Raw genomic sequence first — 21210 nt, 5'->3', positions numbered from 1 at the left:
CAACCCCCTCCCCCCTTTCACGGCCCAGTCCCACCCCCTCCCCCGCCCCACGGCCCGGTCCCATCCCCCCCCCCCTCGAGGGACAGAGAGCGGCCGGAAACGCCGGTGGGATCAGGAGCAGCAACTGTGCGATAGTGGGAGGTGGACCTGGGGATGGGACCCCGGTGTCGTAGGTCCCCTGGGAGCGGGGGGTGGTGGTTCTTCAGAGAGGCGAGACAGTTTGGGACCTTATTCCTTGCAGTTCAGGGTTGATTCCATTCTGTAGGACCCCAAGAGGTGTCGACAGGGCAGATGGAGACACCAGACGCTGGAACAACGCTCAAAACGCTGGAGGAACTCAGCGGGTCAGACCGCGTCCAGCGCAAGCGGCGACCGTCCACTTCTCCCCAGGCGCTGCCTGGCCCGCTGAGTTTCTCCTGCCATTTGTGTGTGGACAGGGGAGACGTTGAGAAGTGGACAGGGTAGAGGTTGTGTAGATGCTGAGGGCAGACGTACGGGGTAGATGTTGAGAAGTTCTCACCAGTGGGAGGATCGTAGACAAGGGGAGAGATCACTACAGAAGGAGGCGAAGGGGTAGAAATTTCCTCTCTCGGGGGAAGTGGGGTTGAATCCCCGGAATATCAATGTTGATATTGATTTATCAGCCACATGTACATCGAAACACACAGTGAGATGCATCTTTTGCGTAGGGTGTTCTGGGGGCAGCCCACAAGTGTCGCCACACTTCCAGCGCCAATAAAACATGCCCACAACTTCCTAACCCGCACGTCTTTGGAATGTGGGAGGAGACCGGAGCACCCGGAGGAAACCCACGCAGACACGGGGAGAACGTACAAACTCCTCACAGACAGCGGCCGGAATTGAACCTGGGTCGCTGGCTCTGGATTAGCATCACGCTGACCGCTACCCACTGGATATATTTAAACCGGAGGTGTTAATTCCCCGTTGCTTTGTGAAAGTCCTTCGGAACCTCCGATCCCTCGCTGACCCGCTGCCCGTTTTACCCCCAACAGGTCCGGCCCGGGATGTCGACCGGAACGGGAGCCGCCGCTGTCCTGTGGGGCGTCGCCTTCCTCCTGTTCCTGAACCCAGGCACCGGCTGCCCCTCCGCCTGTCAGTGCTCGGCCCGGAACCGGACGGTGCGCTGCGACGGCCGCGAGCTGGAGGCCGCCCCCCGCGGGGTCCCGGCCGGCACCCGGACCCTGGACCTCAGCCGGAACCTGATCAGGTCGCTGGGCCGCGGGCACTGGGCCCGAGCCGGGGCTTGGAGCCGCCGGCTGGAGGACCTGGACCTCGGCTACAACCTGCTGTCGCAGCTGGAGCCCGGCTCCTTCCAGGGCCTCGACCGCCTGCGGGCCCTCAACCTGCAGGGCAACCGCCTGAGGTTCCTGGAACCGGGGGCCCTCGGCGGCCTCCCCGCCCTGACCTCCCTGGACCTGGGGGACAACCCGCTGGTGGCCCTGTTAGACCACGGCCTCGGGGGTCCGGGCCAGCTCCGGGTCCTGGCGCTGGGAGCCCCCAGCCTGGTCCACATCGGACCCGAGGCTTTCTCCGGCCTGGGCAGCCTGCAGCAGCTGACGGTGTCGGCCTCGGCGGTGGGGCAGGCGCCGGCCGACGCGCTGGGCCGGCCGGCCAACCTGACGGCGCTGCGGCTGCGGGGCTGGCGGAGGCCGGGCTCGGTGCCCGACGGCTGGCTGCGGGACTTGGTCCAGCTGCGGGCCTTGGAACTGGACGGCTGGCCGGCGCTGGCGGAGCTGGGTCCCGGGAGCCTGCAGGGGCTGGTCCTGGTGTGGCTCTCGGTGACCCGCTGCAACCTGAGCGAGGTGCCGTACGCCGGCCTCCGGCTCCAGGCTCAGCTCCGCTTCCTCAACCTCTCCTACAACCCGATCCGCGCCGTCCGCGCCGCCCTGCTGCACCACGCCCGGCGCCTGCAGGAGCTCCGGCTGCTGGGCGGGCAGCTGGTCACCGTGGCCCCAGGCGCCTTCCGCGGCCTGCCCGGCCTCCGGCTGCTCGACGTGGCGGACAACCAGCTGACCAGCCTGGAGCAGGCGGCCTTCCGCACGGTCGCCGCCCTCCAGAGCCTGGGGCTGGGCGGCAACCCGCTGGCCTGCGACTGCCGCCTGCTGTGGGTGGTGAGGCGGCGCCGGCGCCTCCGCTTCCTGGGCGCCGGGCCGGTCTGCGCCTCGCCCGAGGGGCTGCGGGGTCTGCGGCTGGACGGGCCCGAGGTGGAGGAGAGGCTGCCCGCCGGAGCCTTCCGCTGCCGCAGCCCCGTCATCCGCGGCAAGGAGCCGCCGCAGCGGCTGCGGGTCCGGGAGGCGCAGAGCGTCGGTCTCCGCTGCGCCGCCGATGGGCAGCCGCCGCCCCGCATCGTGTGGCTCAACCCCCGGCGCCAGGTGCTGGTGCCCGGGCCCGGACCCTCCTCCGGTCCCGGCGCCGGCCGCAGCCGCCTGCTGCCCGACGGAACGCTGCACATCAGCGGCGTGCGGCCGGCCGACGCGGGCACCTACCGCTGCGTGGCCCGCAACGCCGGCGGCAACGACACGGCCTCGGCCGTGCTGCTGGTGCGGCCGCTGTCGGCCCGGGAGCTGGGGCTGGGCGCCGCCGGGGTCCCGGACCCGCCGCTCGGCCGCCGCGCCCTGCTGACGGCCACCGGCCTCGGCCTCTGCTCCTTCCTGGGGGTGGTCGGCCTCTGCTTCTCGCTGCTGCTGGCCTGGAGCCGGATCTGCGGCCCCATCAGGCACAACACTCACATTGACTTCGTGCCGCACGCCGGCGGCGAGGGCGGGGCGGGGGCCGGGGCCGGGGCGGGGGCCGGCGGCGACGGTAGGTTCAACGTGAAGGTGGTGTGAGGGGGGGGGGGCCCGGCCCCGTCCCGTCCCCAGCCCCCCAGTCCCCGTCCCCCCTCCCCCAGTCCCCGTCCCCCCTCCCCAGCTCACCTCCACCCTCCCCCCAGCCCGTCCCCCCAGCCTCCCTCCTCCCCGTCCCCCGTCCCCGCTCCCCCTCCCCGTCCCCCCCCCAGGCCCCCTCCCCAGCCCACCTCTCCCCAGCCCGTCCCACCAGCCTCCCTCCTCCCCCTCCCCGCTCCCCCTCCCCGTTCCCCCCCCCAGGCCCCCTCCCCAGCCCACCTCCCCCCAGCCCGTCCCACCAGCCTCCCTCCTCCCCGTCCCCCGTCCCCGCTCCCCCTCCCCGTCCCCTCCCCTCCAGGCTCCCTCCCCAGCCCACCTCCATCCTCCCCCCAGCCCGTCCCACCAGCACCCCCCTCCCCGTCCCACCTCCCCGTCCCCGTCCTCCCCGTTCCCCCTCCCCCCAGCCCGTCCCCCCTCTCCAGTCCCACCTCCCCAGCCCCCGTCCCTCCCCCATCCCACGTCAACACCCCCCCCCCATCCCTTCCCCCCAGCCCACGTTCTCTCACCCTCTCGTCCGGCCTCTCCCAGGGTGTCCCGTACCTGAGCCGGGGGTGGGGCGTGGAGGGGGGGGGGGGGGGGGCTCGAATTTCCTGCTGACGTTCTCTGTGCTGAGCTCAGGAGCCACTCGGCCCCACCGGCCGCTGCTGGTTCCCCACACCGCTGTCGGCCGCTGTAGTTTGGTCCTTGTGTGAGGCTGCAGCGGAGCCCCGAATAAAAGCTGCGAAGTGAAGCCGCCGCCTCTGGATATTTCTTGGTTTGAGACTCCATTTCTTCTCTTCGCCTCCTCGTTACTTCTTCCTCTGTCAACACTCCCAGCCTCCCGACTCCGGCAACTGGGCAGCACCCCTCCCCGGAGCGGTTGGGACCCGGGGCAAGAGTAAAGGAGCCGTTGGCCTGGCTCGCTCGCTGGAGGTCTTCTGGGTCCTTGCGGACTCCCCAATGCATCCTGCACCCATCTTACATGAGGCTTTTGCGAGTGTTTTAACATAATTATCCTAAAACAGAAGAAAAACAGGGGAGGGGAGGGGGAAGGGGGAGGAGGGGGAGGGGAGGGGGAGGGTGGGAGAGAGGGTAGGGGAGGGGGAAGGGGAGAGGTGGTTGGGGAGGGGGTGGCGGAGAGGGGTAGGGGAAGGGGAGGAGGGGAGGGGGAGGAGGGGAGGGGGGAAGGGGAGGAGGGGAGGGGGAGGAGGGGAGGGGAGGAGGGGAGGGGGGAAGGGGAGGGGTGGTTGGGGAGGGGGAGAAAGGGGAGGGGAGGGAGGGGAGGGGGGAAGGGGAGGAGGGGAGGGGGGATGGGGAGGAGGGGAGGGGGAGGGGGGAAGGGGAGGGGGGGAAGGGGAGGGGGGAAGGGGAGGAGGGGAGGGGGAGGAGGGGGGAAGGGGAGGAGGGGAGGGGGAGGAGGGGAGGGGAGGGGGAGGAGAGGGAAGGGGAGGGGAGGGGGCGCTGGGAATGAAAGCCAAACGCAGAGAAAGCTCGATGCAGCGTGACAGGGTGTCAGCTGTTCACGGGTTGCGTGGACTCACCCGAAGGATGGGAGGCGACCTCATTGAAACTCAACCAACAGATGCAGGGAAGGTGTCGCAAAGTCTCCGGGCGGACTCCTATTCAACTGGTTGAGCAGGGAATCCAGTGCCCGGGCTCCCGCTGGCTGCTGCACCGGGGTCCGAGCGCAGGTTAAACCCTGACTCTGTCCTTCACTTCAACCTGGGTCAGAATATCCCAAACCCGTCCTGTAATCGCCACAAAAAAACCCTCCCATCATCTGTCACAAGATCATCAGAAAACTCCAAAGGACGTGGTCCGCCCGCTCCTAGTGAACCTCATGAATTCCAGTGATTGTATCAGCAGCCTGTCAACGTGGCAATAACCCCCGCCCGCCCCCCCGCAGTAATTTATTTACCGGTGGAACCGATGGTGATGTCAGGGAGACACTGGTGGGCTGGCTGACACTTTGGGAAGAAGCCGCTTGTTGTGCTCTCCTCGTTGTGACTTTCCTTTCTCCGAGTCCGGGTGAAAAAAATACCGGGACAGTCGGTTGGCCCCGGGATGTGTCGGGTTGTACCAGCCTGCGGTGCGTTTCTATCCGGGGAGGCGCCGGGGGATGCGCGGGCGCGCACTCACACAGATACACCCACAGACCCGCACAGACAAACAACCGTCTCACACACACACACACACACACACACACACACACACACACACACACACACCGCTACACATACACACACACCCCGCTACACACACAGCACTACACACACAGACACAGACACACATACACACACACAGCACTACACACACACAGCACTACACACATCGCTACACACACACACACAGCACTACACACACACACTGCTACACATACATACACATCACTACACACACACACACCCCGCTACACACACACACACAGCACTACACACACACACCGCTACACACACACAGCTACACACACACACACAAACACACACAAACACACACACAGCGCTGAACAGCGCTCTCCCTCTTCCGCCCACCGCCCCCCCCCCCCCCCCGGGGGGCAGAGAATCCGGGGATAATAAATTTCTACCCACCTCAGTTCTGAATGACCGGCCCCTTTATTTTGTAGTTGTGCCCCCCCCCCTTTGTGCGCGACTCTCCCACTGAATGAACCATCTCAACGTCCCCCTGATGTTTGAATAAGGTCAAACCTCGTTCTTCCAAACTCTAAGGAATATAATCCCAACCTGTCCCAGCCTCCTGTGGACATTCCAGACAGGTGTGGAACGGACAGACTGAGGGGTATAAGTGCATAGTCACCCGAAAGTTGTGACATGGGAATAGAAGTTAAGCCCCCACCCCCCCCCCGCCCCCCTCCCCCACCCGCGGCCTCCTCTGCTCCAGTAAAAACCGGCCCACGTCTGCAATCATCGCGCCCGGCCACGATGTTCCACGCCCGGGAGCACCGCCTGCAGCCTCTCCAGAGCGATCACGACTCCCCGAGACCAGAAGGAACACGCACTGTTCACGCTGTGGACCACCTGGTGTGCTGCACAGATCCACGGTACGTGACCTGCCCGCTCTCATATTGGACGCCTCCAAGCCTGCCCACGTACCAAAGAGTCCGCCCCCTCTCTCTGGCACTGTGCGCCTCGGCACCCTCTCTACACCCTCCCAGGAGCGCGCAGACCAGAGCTGAACACTTGTGCACCTGGTTGTTGACCTGGGGTTTAAAAAGTCGCCAACCTTGTACCCTTATCGGTGAATGGAAATCTTTCGCCCACGAAGTCTGCAGGTCTGGGGTGACCTCAGACCTGGCTCTCTCGCAATGAGGAGGATTCACTCCCACCCCATCCCCGCAACACCCGAGCGTCTCGATGGCAGGCCCATTATTGCAAATGCTCCCCCCTCAACATATCCCACTGCTGACCGGTAGGCAGGAGATCTCCAGTAGCGTCACAGAGTGATACTGCATGGAAACAGACCCTTCGGCCCGTCTACCTGAGCTAGTCCCATTGGCCCTGCGTTTAATGCGTTTAATTATCTGGATCTTTTCTATCCATGTACCTGTCTAAATGTCTCTTAAACTTAATTGTACCCGCCTCTACCACCTCCTCTGGCAGCTCGTTCCACACACCCACCACCCTCTGTGTGAACAAGTTGCCTCACGGGTCCCTTTTAAATTTCCCCTCTCACTTTAAACCTGTGCCCTCCAGTTTTAGACTCCCCTACCCTGGGGACAAAGACCGTGATCATTCACCTTATCGATGCCCCTCGTACTCTCAGGTCACCCCTCAAGGCCCCTACGCTCCAGAGAGAACAGTCCCAGCCTTATAACTCAAGCAGTCTAGTTCTGGCAACGGCTTTGTGACTCTCTTGCCCCCTTTCCAGCTTAATCACATCCTTGATCCCAAAACTATTCCAGAGTTTTCTCAGTCCCCGTCGCTTCCTCGGCTGTGCCCAGCAACAAGACGGCGCTCGCCTGGATATTGGCGCCTGGAACCCGGGACGTGGTCTGGGACCCGGGACGCTCTCCAGTGAATTATTCCTGCCCTCCAGGCCTGTGTCCCGTCACTGAGTGGGTAGTGCGTGCTTCATTGGAGGTGGTGATGACAGCCGCTCGGCGAGGCAGACTGGTTCACTCTGCGTCCGACATGGATCCAAGAATTCCAGCCCCTCACGGTCGCTTCCAAAGGTAAGGGGAGCCTCGCCGAATGGAGAGTCCGCCGTCAGCACCATGGACAGCTGCCCTCCCTGCTTCCAGCGCCCGGTGGAGCCCCAGCGGCAGCCCCGCCGAGGGCTGCCGCTCCTGGTCGCTCCCTCCCGGCGGCCGGCGGGACCAAAATAAACTTTATTCATGATAAAAGACAAACTATATACAATTATAAAACAGTGCAAACCTTTACATTCTTGTACAGATCACTCATTAGTGTTAACTTTTTATATAAAAAACAGCACCGATGCCACACGTGTGGCTCCCTGGAAACTACCCGGTCCCGTATTTACAATATTTAGGGGCTTTCTCCCTGACCCTGACCCTCCCTCTCCTGTGGCAGAAGAGCCCTAAACTGTAGTCCTTCCCCACCGAGCCCTCGCATTGGCTGCACCCAGCTTCAGTGCGTCCCTCAGCACGTACTCCTGCAGCTTGGAATGTACCAGCCGGCAGCATTCCCCTACGGACATCTCACAGTGCTGGAAGACCAACAAGTTTCAGGCAGGACAAAGGGCGTCTTTCACCGAGTTGATGACCTTCCAGCAGCAGCTGATGTCCGTCTGTGTGTGTCCCCGGGAACAGCCCGTAGATCAGAGAATCCTCTGTTACGCTGCTGCTGGGGATGAACCGTGACAAGGACACCTGCACCTTTCGCCACACCCGGCGGGACAGCGGGTCTCCTCCCTCCCACTGGCCGAGCAACTGAGATGTCACCTCGGCCCAATCAGCTGCCCCCTCGTAGTCAGTGCCCCTCTTCACGGGTCCTGTGCGGAAGGTGCAGGGTCCGAATCAGCGGCGGGAGAACAAAACAGTGCAGCATAACAGCATGGACACAACAGTGTCTTTACTTTCTTAGGAGGTTAAGGAGGTTCGGCTTGTCACTGAACACGCTGACCAACTCCTGCAAATGTGCTGTTGGAAGTGTCCTGACTGGTTGTACCATGGTCTGGGACGGCGAATCGAATTTGCAGGAATGCAACAAGCTGCAGTGGATAGTGGACTCTGCCCGACACATCATGGGCACATCCCTCCCTAGCATCTAGAAAGCATCCTATCCGGATGCACCACGGCTTGGTACGCCAACTGCTCCGCAGGTGACCCCAAGAAACTGCAGAGAGTTGTGGACACAGCCCAGCACATCACGGAAACCAGCCTCCCCTCCATGGACTCTGTGTACACTCCCCACTGCCCTGGTAAAACAGCCGACATAATCGAAGACCCCCACCCACACTGGACGTTCTCTCTTCTCCCCCCTCCCATTGGGCAGAAGGTACAAAAGCCGGAAGCACATACCACCAGGCTCAAGGACAGCTTCTATCCTGCTGTTATAAGACTATTGAATATGGACTCTTGACCTCACAATCTACCTCGTCGTGTCCCTTGCACCTTATTGTCTGCCTGCACTGCACTTTCTCTGTAACTGGAACACTTTATTCTGCATTCTGTTATTGTTTTCCCTTGTACTATCTCAATGCACTGATGTGATGAAATGATCTGTATGGACGGCATGCAAAACAACGTTTTTAACTGTACCTCGGGACGTGTGACAATAAGAAACCAATTTACCAATAAATTGAGTGTTTAAAAGAGATAAAGTCTCAGGACTTTCTGGCGAGTTTCACTGAACAGGGGCCTAAAAGTGTCACATTGGCACATTGTTAGTTAATAATTGATTGGCTAATTAGGTCGTTAACAGCAGCCAATAGAAAGAAGTTACGGTGTACTGGAGTGGCCAGTGTTAGAGTGGGGAGGCTCAGGCTCCGGCTCCGGCTCCGGCTCCGGCTCCGGCTCCTTCAGTGTTAAGCAGGTATTTTTTTTAAAAAAAGGGCTTCAGCGAGACGGCACAGGTAAGGTTTTTATTTTGCTGTCTGAAAGTCCTCCGTCCTTGATTCAGTGCAGGCAGGATGGTAGTTGGGGCCGTGGGATGTTCCTCCTGCAAGATGCACGAAGTCCGGGGAGCTTGCGGTCTCCCTGATGACTACATCTGCAGGAAGTTCACCCAGCTGCAGCCCTTGACAGACCGGGTCAAGGAACTGGAGTTGGATGTACTCAGGACCATCTGGGAAGCTGAAAACCTCATAGAGGAGAACTTTGCTGAGGTGGTCACACCCAGGGTACAGGCTGCAGATAGATGGCTGACCACCAGGAGAAGTAAGAGGAGTAAGCAGTCAGTCAGGGTTCCCCTGTGGCCATACCCCTTGGCAAAGTCTACCCCTTTGGATACTGCTGGGGAGGATGACCTATCTGGGCACAGCGGCAGCAGCCAGGTCAGTAGCACCATGGCTGGCTCTGTGGCTCAGCGGGGAAGGGTGAAGTCAGACAGAGAAATAGTGATAGGAGACCTGATAGTTAGGGGGACAGACAGATTCTGTGGCTGTGAAAGAGATGCCAGGATGGTGTGTTGCCTCCCAGGTGCAGGGGTTGAGGACGTCTCAGAGTGGCTGCAGAATATTCTCAAGGGGGAGGGTGAGCAGCCAGAGGTCGTGGTGCACGTTGGCACCAATTGCACAGGTAGGAAGGGGGAAGAGGTCCTGCACAGTGAGTATAGGGAATATTGCCTCTTTCCTGAGGCTGAAGAGCAGGATCTCCAAGGTATTAATAGAGCATGGAACATAGAACACTACAGCACAGTACAGGCCCTTCAGCCCACGATGTTGTGCTGACATTTCATCCTGCTCTAAGATCTATCTAACCCTTCCCTCCCACATAGCCCTCCATTTCTCTATCATTCATGTGTCTATCTAAGAGTCTCTTAAATATCCCTAATTTATCTGCCCCCCACAGCCTCTGCCGGCAGTGCGTTCCACACACCCACCATTCTCTGTGTATTTTAAAACAAAAACTTACCCCTTATGCCTTCCTCCGATCACCTTAAAATGATGTCCCCTCGTGTTAGCCATTGTCGCCCTGGGAAAAAGTCTCTGACTGTCCATCTCTGGATTACTCCCGGTGCCATGTGCCAGTCAGGGCAGGAACAGGGGGGTAGGACTGATGAATGAGCAGCTGAGGAACTGGGGCAGGGGGCAGGGTTTCAGGTTCTTAGATCATTGGAACCTCTTCTGGGGCAGGGGTGACCTGTACAAGAGGGGCGGGTTGCACCTCAACTGGAGGGGAACCAATATCCTGGCCGGGAGGTTTGCTGGTGCTACTGGGGAGGGTTTAAACTAGTTTGGCAGGGGGAGGGGAACCAGAGCACTGGGTCAGAAAGTGGAGGATTGAGAGGGAGGGAGATCTTGTGACCAGTAAGGAGCAAAGTAATAGACACAACGGGACAGATGAGGTGGAGTATTATTGAATGCTGGGAGTATTAGGGGGAAGGGTGATGAACTTATAGAGCGTGGATCAGTACATGGGACTGTGATGTTGAGGCTGTAACACAGACATAGGACAGGAATGGGTGCTGAATGTTCCAGGGTTTTTATGCTTTAGAAACAATAGAGGGAGGCAAAAGGGGGAGGGGGAGGGGGAGGGGGGTTGCACCAGTAATCAGGGACAATATCACAGCTGCACTTAGAGGGGACAGAATGCAGGGCTCCTCCACTGAGTCTATGTGGGTAGAACTCAAAAATAAACAAGGTGCAGTCAATCTGATGGGATTATACTGCAGGCCCCCCACTAGCCATCGGGACATTGAGGACCAGACAGGTTAAGGAGAGGTGTGGAACTAATAGGGTTGTTGTCGTGGGTGACTTCAACCTCCCTAATAGAGACTAGGACCTCCTTAGTGTAAGAGTTTTAGACGGGGCAGAATTTGTTCGGTGCATCCAGGGCGGTTTCTTAAATCAATATGTAGATAGTCCAAAGAGAGGAGGGGCTCTGCTGCACCTGGGGTTGGGTAACGAGCCTGGCCAGGTGACCGACCTTTCGTTGGGGAACAGTGATCACAACTTAAGATACTACAGATAAGGATAAGTGTGGACCTTGCAGGAGAGTATTACATTGGAGCAGAGCAAATTCCGGGAGAATTCGGCAGGAACTAGGGAGAGTTAATTGGGAACAGCCGTTTTTGGGCAAGTCCACATCCAACATGTGGAGGGTGTTTAAAGACCAACTGCACAGAGTACAGGACAGGGGTGTTCCAGTAAGAAGGAAGGACGAGGACAGCAGGGTGAGGGAACCTCGGATGTCGAGAGAGGTGGTGAATTTAGTCAAGGAGAAAAAGGAAATGTGTGAGGTTTAGGAAGCTAAAATCAAACTGAGCTCCTAAGGATTATAAAGAAGCCGGAAAGGAACTCAAGAAGGGAATTAGGAAAGCCAGGGGGGGCCATGAGAAGTCCTTGGCAAGTAGGATCCCAAGGCATTCTATACGTATATCAAGAGGATCGGACCACTCGAGGATAAAGGAGGGAACGTCCGCTTGGAAGCGGAGGATGTGGGTGAGGTCCTTAATGAGTACTTTGTGTCAGTATTTACCAAGGAGAAGAACATGAAGGGCAGGGAGATCAGTGTGGAGCGTGCTAATGTGCTGGGGCACTTCGAGGTAAAGGACGAGGGAGTGTTGGGTCTCTTAAAGAGCGTTAAGGTGGATAAGTCCCTGGGGCCTGATGGGATACACCCCAGGTTATTGAGAGAGGCAAGAGATGAGATTGCTGGGGCCTTGACCAATATTTTTGTGTCCTTTCTCGCCACAGGCGAGGTCCCGGAGGACTGGCGAGTAGCGAATGTTGTCCCATTATTCAAGAAGGGGAACCAGGGATAATCCTGGTAACTATAGACCGGTGAGTCTCACGTCAGTGGTGGGGAAGTTCGGGAGAGGATTCTTCAGGATAGGGTTTATGAGCATTTGGAAAACCATGGCCTAATTAGGGAGAGTCAGCATGGCTTTGTGCAGGGCAAGTCGTGTCTTACTAACTTGAGTTTTTTGAGGATGATCAATGAAGGTAGAGCTGTGTGTGTTGTCTACATGGATTTTAGTAATGCGTTTGACAAGGTCCCTCATGGGAGCTCATCCAGAAGATTAAGATGCATGGTGAGTTGGCCGTTTGGATTCGGAACTGGCTTGCCCATAGACAGAGGGTAGTGGTCAATGAGATTTATTCTAGCTGGAGGCTTGTGATTAGTGGTGTTCCTCAGGGATCCGTGCTGGGACCTCTCGTGCTTTGTCTTGTGTATAAATGACCTGGATGAAAATGTAGATGGGTGGGTTAGCAATTTTGCAGATGACCCGAAGGTTGGTGGTGTTGTGGATAGTGTAGAAGCCTGGCTAATGATACAGCGGGATATAGCTCAGCTGCAGATGTGGTCGGAGAAATGGCAGCTGGAGTTTAAACTCTAGTTCGCATCTGGAGAATTGCATTCAATTCTGGCTGCCCCATTACAGGAAGGATATGGGGGCTTTGGAGATGGTGCAGGAGAGGTTCAGCGGGACACTGCCTGGATTACAGGGCATGAGCTGTAGGGAGAGTTTGGACAAACATGGTTGTTTTCTCTGGAGCAGCTGAGGAGAGGGTTATAAGATTATGAGAGGCGTAGATAGCCAGTATCTTTTTCCGGGGGTTAAAATGTTGAATACCAGAGGGCATGAATTTAAGGTGAGAGGGGGAAAATTCAAAGGAGATGTGCGGGGCAAGTTTCTTTTTTAAGAGTGGTGGGTTGCCTGGAATGTGCTGCCAGGGGTTGTGGTGGAGGCAGATATGATAGAGGGGTTGAAGAGGCTCTTGGATAGGCACATGAATGGGGGAGTATGGACATTGTGTAGGCAGAAGGGAACAGTTTAGTTAGTTTGGTACAACATTGTGGGCTGAAGGGCCTGTGCTGTACTGTTTTGTTCGCTGCCTCAAGGAGGCAACGTCCATCATCAAAGATCCCCACCGTCTGGGCCACGCCATCTTCTCGCAGCTACTGTGGCTCAGCAGGGAAGGGGGGAGAAGAGGACTGTGGCAGCGATGGGGGAATTCGTTGGTTAGGGGAACACAGGAGATTCTGTGGACGAGAACGAGACTCCCGGATGGTACGTTGACTCCCAGGCGCCAGGGTCAGAGACGTCTCGGAACGACTCCACGACATTCTAAAGGGGGAGAGTGAGCAGGCAGAAGCCGCGGGCCACGTTGGTACGAACGACATAGACAGGAAAAAGGACGAGGTCCTGAAGAGGGAATATAGGGAGTAGGAGAGGAAGCTTAAAAAGCAGGTCCTCAAGGGTAGTAATCTCTGGATTGCTGCCTGTGCCACACGCCAGTGTGGGTAGGAATGGGAAGATATGGCAGATGAACGTGTGGTTTTGGAGTTGGTGCAGAGGGCAGGGTTTTCAGATCAGTGGATCATTGGGATCTCTTCTGGGGAAGGTACGACCTGCACGAAAGGGACGGGTTACACCTGAACTGGAGAGGGACCCGTGTCCTTGCGGGCAGGTTTGCTAGAGCGTTCAAGCTAGGTTGGCAGGGGCACGGGGAACCAGTATTGGGTCAGATGATGGAGCTGTTGGTGTAAAGGCAGATGCCGTTTGCGGAGAGACTGAGGAGGGATGGGCAGTGGATGGATCATAGATGCAGTCAGTTGGATGGGTTGAAATGTGATTACTTTAATGCAAGAAATATTAAGAATAAGGGCAATGAACTTGGAGAATAGATCTGTACGTGCAATTACGATGTTGTGACCATTACAGGGACTTGGCTGCCACAAGGGCAGGATTGGCTGCTGGATGTTCCGGGGTTTAGATTTTCAAGAGACAGGGAGGGAGGTAAAAGAGGTGGGGGAGCGGCATTGCTGATCAGGGACAGTGTCACAGCTGCAGAAAGGGAGGACGTCCTGGAGGGACCGTCCACTGAGTCAGTGTGGGTGGAGGTCAGAAACGGGAAGGGAGCGATCACTATATCGGGAGTATTCTATAGGGTCCCCAATAGCCATTGGGACACTGAGGAGCAGATTGGGAGGCAGATTTTTGGAAAGGTGCAAAAATAACGGGGTTGATGTCATGGGAGGCTTCAACTTCCTGAATATTGATTGGCACCTCCTTAGTGCAAAAGGTTTGGATGGGGCAGAATTTGTTCGGTGTGCCCAGGAAGGATTCCTGCCACAGTATGTGGACAGGCTGACTAGAGGAGAGGCCGTACTGGATCTAGTTCAAGGTAATGAGCCTGGTCAGGTGACAGACCTCTCGTTGGGTGAGCATTTCGGGGATAACGACCACAACTCCCTGACCTTTCACGTAGCCATGGACAGGGATAGGAGCAGATGATAATGGGAAAGTTTTTAATTGGGGGAGGGCTAATTGCGATGGTATTAGGCAGGAACTTGGGACTGTAAATTGGGAACAGATTTTCTCCAGGAAATTCATCACAGAAATGTGGAGGTTGTTTAGGGAACACTTGGATGGGTTCTGGATAGGTTTGTCCCACTGAGACGGGGAAAGGATGGTAGAGTGAAGGAACCATGGTTAACGAGAGGTGAAACATTTTGTCAAGAGGAAGAAGGAAGCATACTTAAGGTTTAGGAAGCAAAAATCAGGCAGGGCTCTTGAGAAAGTGTGTGTGTGTGAGTGAGAGAGACAGAAGCCAGAATACTGAGCCTGTGGTGAACCAGGGAGTGAGATGGGGAGGGAGGGGTGAGATACCTTCTCCTTAACACACCGATACTGACCCTGATTCTCATGTTGCTGGTCGGCAGGACAGTTGAGTGTGTCGGCGATGTGTGTCTGTATCCATATTCTGTTTGAGTGACTGTCTGTCTGTGCTTTGTCTGTGAGAAAGTGTTTCTGTGAGTGTCTGTGTGCCTCTCGCTCTCTCTCAGTGTGTAATGTGTGAGTGTCTGTGCCTGTGTTATGTGTGAGGGAGTGTCTGACTGTCTGCTTTATGTGAGAGTGGATTTGTGAATGTGTGTGTGAGATGCCCGGCCTCCATTATCACTAATAGGGGCTCCTGTCCCCAGCTGAGCCTTCGCCCCACGGTTGGTGCTGAAGCAGCTGGATCTGGTTCCAGAGGGGGCTGCCTCCCACTGGATCCAGTTCGGGGGGGGGGGGGGGGGGGGCTCCCACTGGATCCAGTTCTGGGGGGGGGCCTCCCACTGGACTCCAGTTCTGGGGGGGGCCTCCCACTGGATCCAGTTCTGGGGGGGGCCTCCCACTGGATCCAGTTCTGGGGGGGGGGGGGGGCCTCCCACTGGATCCAGTTCTGGGGGGGGGGGGCCTCCCACTGGATCCAGTTCTGGGGGGGGGGGGGCTCCCACTGGATCCAGTTCCAGTGACGGATGAAGCCACTGGGCATGATTCCAGCGTCGGGACCTCCGGACCCCCTTCGGCTTCAGGCTCCACCAGCTCCACCATGAGCTTAGGCCCCGTTGCCATGGTGAGCGTCTCTCTCCCTCCGGCGCTTTCCCGCTGGAAAGGAACTACAAGTCCCGGGGGGGCTTTGCGATGGCGCGCAGGCGCGTTGGGCAGGAGTCGCCGCCTCGCTTCCGAGGAGCGGTTGATTGACAGCTGGTCCCCGGGGCGCTGCAGAGGGTGAGGGTGCGGGGAGCGGGGGCCGGGGGTTCCCGGTCCTCGGACAGGTGCGCTGGGGTCCCGGGACCCTGCAGGAGGGTTTACCGGGCAACAAGGCCCGGCTGGCCGCTCGGGCCCTCTCCTGTTGTATCTTTGCTTCTATCCATTGTGTGTCGGATCAATGCAGACAGGGCAAGAGCACTGCCCCCTCTCTATGCTTCTCTTCCCCCCTCCCTCTATCTCTGCCCCCCTCCCCCTGCCCCCTCCCCGTCCCTCTGTCTCTGCCCCCCCTCTGTCTCTGGCCTCTGCGTCTCACCCCAAACGCCGCACCCCGTCTGAGGTCGAACCGCGCTGATTGCCAATATTTGCCTCTCGTTGCAAACTTGCTTTCATCGCAAGCTCGGGCCCGGAGCCAATCCGGATCGTTGCGGAGCCATCCGGTCGACTGCACAAAATATCTGGACAGGCGGGAGTCGGGATGATGCCTCCCTGGTCGAAGAGTCTAGGACCAGAGGTCCCCATCTCTGGAAAAAGGGGCAGGGAGGATAGGGAAGCAAGAAGGGGAGAAATTTAGAGTCCATTCGGCCCGACTGGCCCATACCGACCAAGATTCCCATCTAAGTCCCATTTGCCCACATTGGGCCCACATCCCTCTAAACCTTTCCTATCCATGTACCTGCCTCACCCACTCCCTCTGGCAGCTAGTTTCCACATACGGACCACCCTCTGGGAGGAAAGAGTTGCCCCTCGGGTTCCTATTAAATCTCTCCCCTCTCACCTCAAACTATGCCCCCTAGTTCTTGATTCCCCAACCCCGGTGTGCATTCACCCTGCCCCTCACTTGTATACACTTTTATAAGGTGACTTCCTACGCTCCAATGGAGAAAGTCCCAACCTGCTCGACCTCTCTCCATAACCCAGTCCCGGCAACATCCTCATAAAACCTCCCGCTGCGCTCCTTTCCAGCTTAACGGCAACTTTCCTGTAGGCAGGGGCGACCAAAACCGAACACAGTACTCCAAATGCAGCCTCACCGGCGTCTTGTACAACGTAACCTGCTTCATTCAGAGCCCCCACCACTGGTTGAGGTCATTGGGTCGAATTTTGGACATCAGTGGAGACCATTCGGACTCTCCTGTTTTCTTGCTCCCTTTTCCCCTATTTTGCAAATTTAATTTTCCTTCAAGTGCAGACACGGTAGTGTAGCGGTTAGCGTGACGCTATTACAGCGCCAGCGACCCGGGTTCAATTCCGGCCGCTGTCTGTAAGGGGTTTGTACGTTCTCCCCATGTCTGCGTGGGTTTCCTCCAGGTGCTCCGGTTTCCTCCCACATTCCAAAGACGTACAGGTTAGGAAGTTGCGGGCATGCTATGTTGGCGCCGGAAGCGTGGCGACACTTGCGGGCTGCCCCCAGAACACTCTGCGTAAAAGATGCATTTCACCGTGTGTTTCGATCTGATCTAAGTGCCCACCACAAGCATCGAATGGAGGAGGGAGCACCGCGCAGCGAGGAGGGAGTGCTGTACTGCGGGGGGAGGGATGGGGAACTATTATCCCCGTAGCTTAAACCCTTCGCTCTCCTCACGACATCTCTCTGCCCTTCAGCCCCAGAGGTTGGCGGCAAGCGAGTGGCACGAGTCTGGCGGCAGTGGGTCCCACCCGACGGGCTAATGGCGACGATCGTCCGGGCCCGCGAGGCGCCCCGTCGAGACCGCCCTGCGGGCCAAGCTGGAGAGCAGCCTGGCGCCCTGCCCACCTGGAGGTGGTCAACGAGAGCCACCAGCACGCCGTGCCCGCCGGCTCGGAAGACCCACTTCAAGGTGGTGGTGGTCAGCGAGCACTTCGAGGGCTCTCCCTCATCCAACGGCACCGGCTGGTCCACGAGGCCGTGAGGGAGGAGATGGCCGCCCAGGTGCACGCCCTCTCCATCCACGCCAGGACCCCCCCGGCAGTGGGCGGACGACCCGACCGTCGACAGGAGCCCCCCCTGCCTGGGAGGATCCAAGCACGACCGTCACGGAGCAGGGAAACCCTCCCCCGCCAACTGACCAATAAACAATGAACTCTCCACTGTCGACTGTTGGTGCTGTCTGAGGCTGACTGACCCACTACCCTTCTGGGAGCCCACATTCACCTCTCCCAAGCCATTGGCGCCCTCTTTTTTCTAAGATACAGGAGCAAAATTAGGCCATTCAGCCCATCGATCTCTTCAGCCATTCGATCATGGCTGAATCTCTCTCGCTCTCTCCTCCTGTAACCTTTAACCCCCCCCCCCCCTTACTAATCGAGAACCTGCCTTAAATACACCCAATGACTTGGCCTCCACAGCCCTCTGTGGCAACAGATCCCACAGATTCACCGTCCTCTGGCTGAAGAAATTCCTCCTCATCTCAGTTCTAAAGGGACGTCCCTTTATTCTGAGGCCGTGCCCTCAGATCCCGGACTCTCCCACTGATGGAAACTTCCTCTCCACGTCCGCTCTATCCAGGCCTTTCAGTGTCCGGGAGGTTTCAATGAGATTCCCCGTCATCCTCCTGAACTCCATGGAGCTCAGGCCCAGAGACGTCCAAACGCTCCTCGTACGTTTAACCCTTTCATTCCCGGGATCATTCTTATAAACTTCCTCCAGATCCTCTCCAACGCCCAGCACATCCCTTCCTTAGATACGGGGCCCAAAATCGCTCACAATGTTTCCAAATGTGGTCCGACCAACATCTTGTAAAGCCTCAGCAGTACATCCTTGCTTTCTGTTCTAGCCCTCTCGAAATGGGTGCCAACACTGCACTGCATACTGACTCAACCTGCAAGTTAACCTGGAGGGAATCCGGAACTGGGACTCCCAATCCCCTCAGCACCTCCGATTTCTGAGGTCTCTCCCCATTTTAAACGTTGTCTCACATTTTCTTCTTCCTCCCAAATGCCACCTTGTGCACCCCTCACCACCCCCTGCAGCTGCTTGTGGCCTTTGCTCCAACCCCGCAGAGGTCATCCGGTTCCCGAGACCCCCTTCTGGTGACTCTTTCCCCCTTCGGGGCTTCCCGTCCTTGCTCAGGAGGAGGCCGTTCGGGCCCTTTGACCTTGTGCTGGATGTCATCGGGGTCTCCGCACTTCCCACCTGCTCTTTCCCAGTTCCCTCCTTCCCCTTCGCACCCCCCCCACACCCCCTCCCCTCCAATGCAGTTCCTACTCACCACCCCCCCCCCCCCCCCCCCCCACCGGTGGTGCAGTGGGAAGAGCCTCTGCCACACAGCCCCGGGTTGGATCCCGACCTCAGGCGCTGTGTGTGTGTGGAGTTTGCACCTTCTCCCTGTGACCGCGTGGCTTTCCCCTGGGTGCTCCAGTTCCCTCCCACACCCCCACGGACGAACGGGGTCAGTTAATTACCCCCAGTGCGTGTAAGTGCCCAAAGGAACCAGATGGGCTTATGAGAGAATAATGTGCAGGGGTTGGGGAGGGGGGGGGGGGGAGACAATAAGGACGGGGCAGAGGGGTTTGCCAACGTGGGCTGAATGGTCTCCCGTATCATACTAAGGCTGTGCCTTCCACTCTGCCAGAACAGTGAACTCCGATTGTCCAGCGTCCCATTCCTCGGCGTCTGGCATCTGGCTCCCTCATCCGTGAGGGACTGGGATCAGACTGTGTCCGGGTTTGCAGCCGGGGTCTGGAGCGTCGCATCCTCCCCCCTCCGCTAAACTCGCCGGGTCCACTGAGAAATGTACCTGCTCATTAAACGTGTTTTTGTTTAAAAGAAGTAAAATAAGTGTATTTTGGGTATCGCTGGGAGGAGTATCCAACAGTCCAGAAACGGTGCCGGATTATCGGAGTTTTACTGCCCTTGACCCCTCCTCCCCAGGAACAGAGGAGGATGTGCAGAGCTGAAAAACACCAACGATGCTGGAGGAACTCAGCAGGCCGGGCAGCATCCGTGGAGAAAAGCAGGCGGTCAACGTTTCGGGTTAAGGACCCTTGTACAGGGTTGTACAGAGAGCTTGGCGTCCAAGTCCAAACCTACGTCCCTGCAAGTGGCCGCACGTTGACAGGGCGGTAAGGACGACGTACGACACGCTTGCCTCTATTAGTCGAGGCACTGAGTTCAAGAGTCGAGAAGTTACATTGCAGCTTTATAAACTCTGGTCAGGCCGCACTTGAGGTGTTGTGTGTAGTTCTGGTCTCCCCATTACAGGAAGGGTGTGGAGGCTTTGGAGAGGGTGCAGAAGAGCTTCACCAGGACGCTGCCTGGATTAGAGGGCATGAGCTATAAGGAGAGGTTGGACAAACTGGGGTTGTTTTCTCTTGAGTGTCAGAGGCTGAGGGGAGACCTGATGGAGGTTTATATGAGAGGCAGAAATTAAGGTGGACAGAATCTTTTCACCAGAGTAGAAACATCAAGTACTAGAGGACATGCATTTAAGGTGAGAGGGGGCGTTTTTTTTCCCACACACAGAGAGTGGTGGGTGCCCAGAACGGGCTGCCAGGGGAGGGGGTGGAGGCAGATACGATAGAGGGGTTTATGCGGCTCTTCGATAGGCACTGGCAGGATATGGACCACGCGCAGGGAGAAAGGATTAGACATCGTTACCTTAAATAGTTGGGCACAACGTTGTGGGCCGCAGGGCCTGTTCCTGTGCTGTACCACCCCCCAAAAAAATTCAGACCAGCCTCGTCATCTGTCCTTTTATTGTGCTACGGTTTGAAGTAGATTTTTGTGCTGAGTTCTTGGCCTTTTTTTTTAAATATCATACAAAACAGTTAACTTCCAACACACCACAAGAACTCTATTACAACTGAAACTATACATCGAATTTTCCAGCTAGCACAGGGTTTTACACAGACATCGACCCTGGTACAAGGAACACTATTGCACAGAATTCACACACTCACACACACGCACACTCTCACGCAAAATGTTTCTCTAAATCTACACCACTCAAAGGTCAGAATTGTACTGAGAGTCACAACGGGACGCACGAGAGGGAGGGACAACTTGGCAACTAAGGATGGGTGGCTCCTGACACCACAGAGCCACAGGGGAGGGGAGGGGGCTTGGGAGACTCCCCGTCAACAGTTCTGAGGCATTTTCTGATCTACCCTCTATCCCTTTCGCCTTCTGGAGGGAGGGAGCCGGGGAGAGGGTCAAACTCAGGCTGCGTGGTGTGAACACAGGAACCAGACACGTGTCCAGACTTGGTCTGGGACCGGCTCTGTGAGAGCCACCGGTTAGTTGGGTCAGGCCACAGAGCAACTGCTTGCCTGGATTCTGGTTGGACTGCCTTGCTGGTCGGGTATGGTCAGAGTCCGGCTGGACTCGGGTTAGACTGCCTGGATTGGCAGGAAGGTTTGGTCTGGTTATTAGGATCTGTTTGCGGAATGACTAGTTGGTTGGGTCTGGTAGGGAACCGACTCGTTAGTTGGGCGTCATTGAACGGTTGAGTGCGGGTCGAGGCTGGTAGTTGTGATTGGTTAGACCTTGTCGGAGATGGTTCCTTGGGTCTTTTTATGGAGTGACTGGTTAGTTGGTTCTGGTTAGGGACAAGCGGTTAGTTGGGCTTGGGGAGGTAGGGAGGTGGGGAAGGAGTTGGGGGAAGGAGTTGGGAGGGAGGAGAGTTGGGGGGGAGGTGAGGAGAGTTGGAGGGGGGGAGGTGGAGGGGGAGGGAGGGAGTTGGAGGTGGGGAGGGGGAGGGAGGTGGGACGGAGTTGGAGGT

At 57.6% G+C, this 21210-nt stretch overlaps 3 protein-coding genes across 3 annotated transcripts in view; all 3 read left to right on the top strand.

Annotated features, from left to right (window-relative positions):
- The first annotated feature begins 879 nt into the window (after positions 1-879).
- Positions 880-2915, top strand: LOC127587351 (leucine-rich repeat and immunoglobulin-like domain-containing nogo receptor-interacting protein 3). The gene is made up of 2 exons (XM_052045616.1): positions 880-931; positions 1014-2915. The coding sequence occupies exon 2, from the start codon at positions 1026-1028 to the stop codon at positions 2847-2849; it is 1824 nt and encodes a 607-aa protein (XP_051901576.1). The 5' UTR covers positions 880-931; positions 1014-1025; the 3' UTR covers positions 2850-2915.
- A 12606-nt stretch (positions 2916-15521) lies between these two features.
- The window catches only part of LOC127587375 (bolA-like protein 1), a 15911-nt gene continuing 10222 nt past the window's right edge, over positions 15522-21210 (top strand). Inside the window, exon 1 of the mRNA XM_052045666.1 lies at positions 15522-15529. The gene's annotated coding sequence lies outside the window, so the exon portion shown is untranslated. The remainder of the gene's footprint in view (positions 15530-21210) is intronic.
- Positions 17048-17665, top strand: LOC127587404 (bolA-like protein 1). The gene is given in 4 exon segments (XM_052045703.1): positions 17048-17121; positions 17206-17251; positions 17253-17450; positions 17452-17665. Coding segments are annotated over 4 exon segments (423 nt in total). The 3' UTR covers positions 17557-17665.

Source organism: Pristis pectinata, chromosome 40 (assembly GCF_009764475.1).
Source record: "Pristis pectinata isolate sPriPec2 chromosome 40, sPriPec2.1.pri, whole genome shotgun sequence".
In the NCBI taxonomy this organism is placed as follows: domain Eukaryota; kingdom Metazoa; phylum Chordata; class Chondrichthyes; order Rhinopristiformes; family Pristidae; genus Pristis; species Pristis pectinata.
The sequence above is the reverse complement of the archived record's forward strand: the minus strand, read 5'-3'. Positions and strand labels throughout refer to the sequence as shown.

Excerpts from the sequence above, each read along its gene's own strand:
- LOC127587351 (XM_052045616.1), top strand. The coding sequence starts at position 1,026 with ATGTCGACCGGAACGGGAGCCGCCGCTGTCCTGTGGGGCGTCGCCTTC.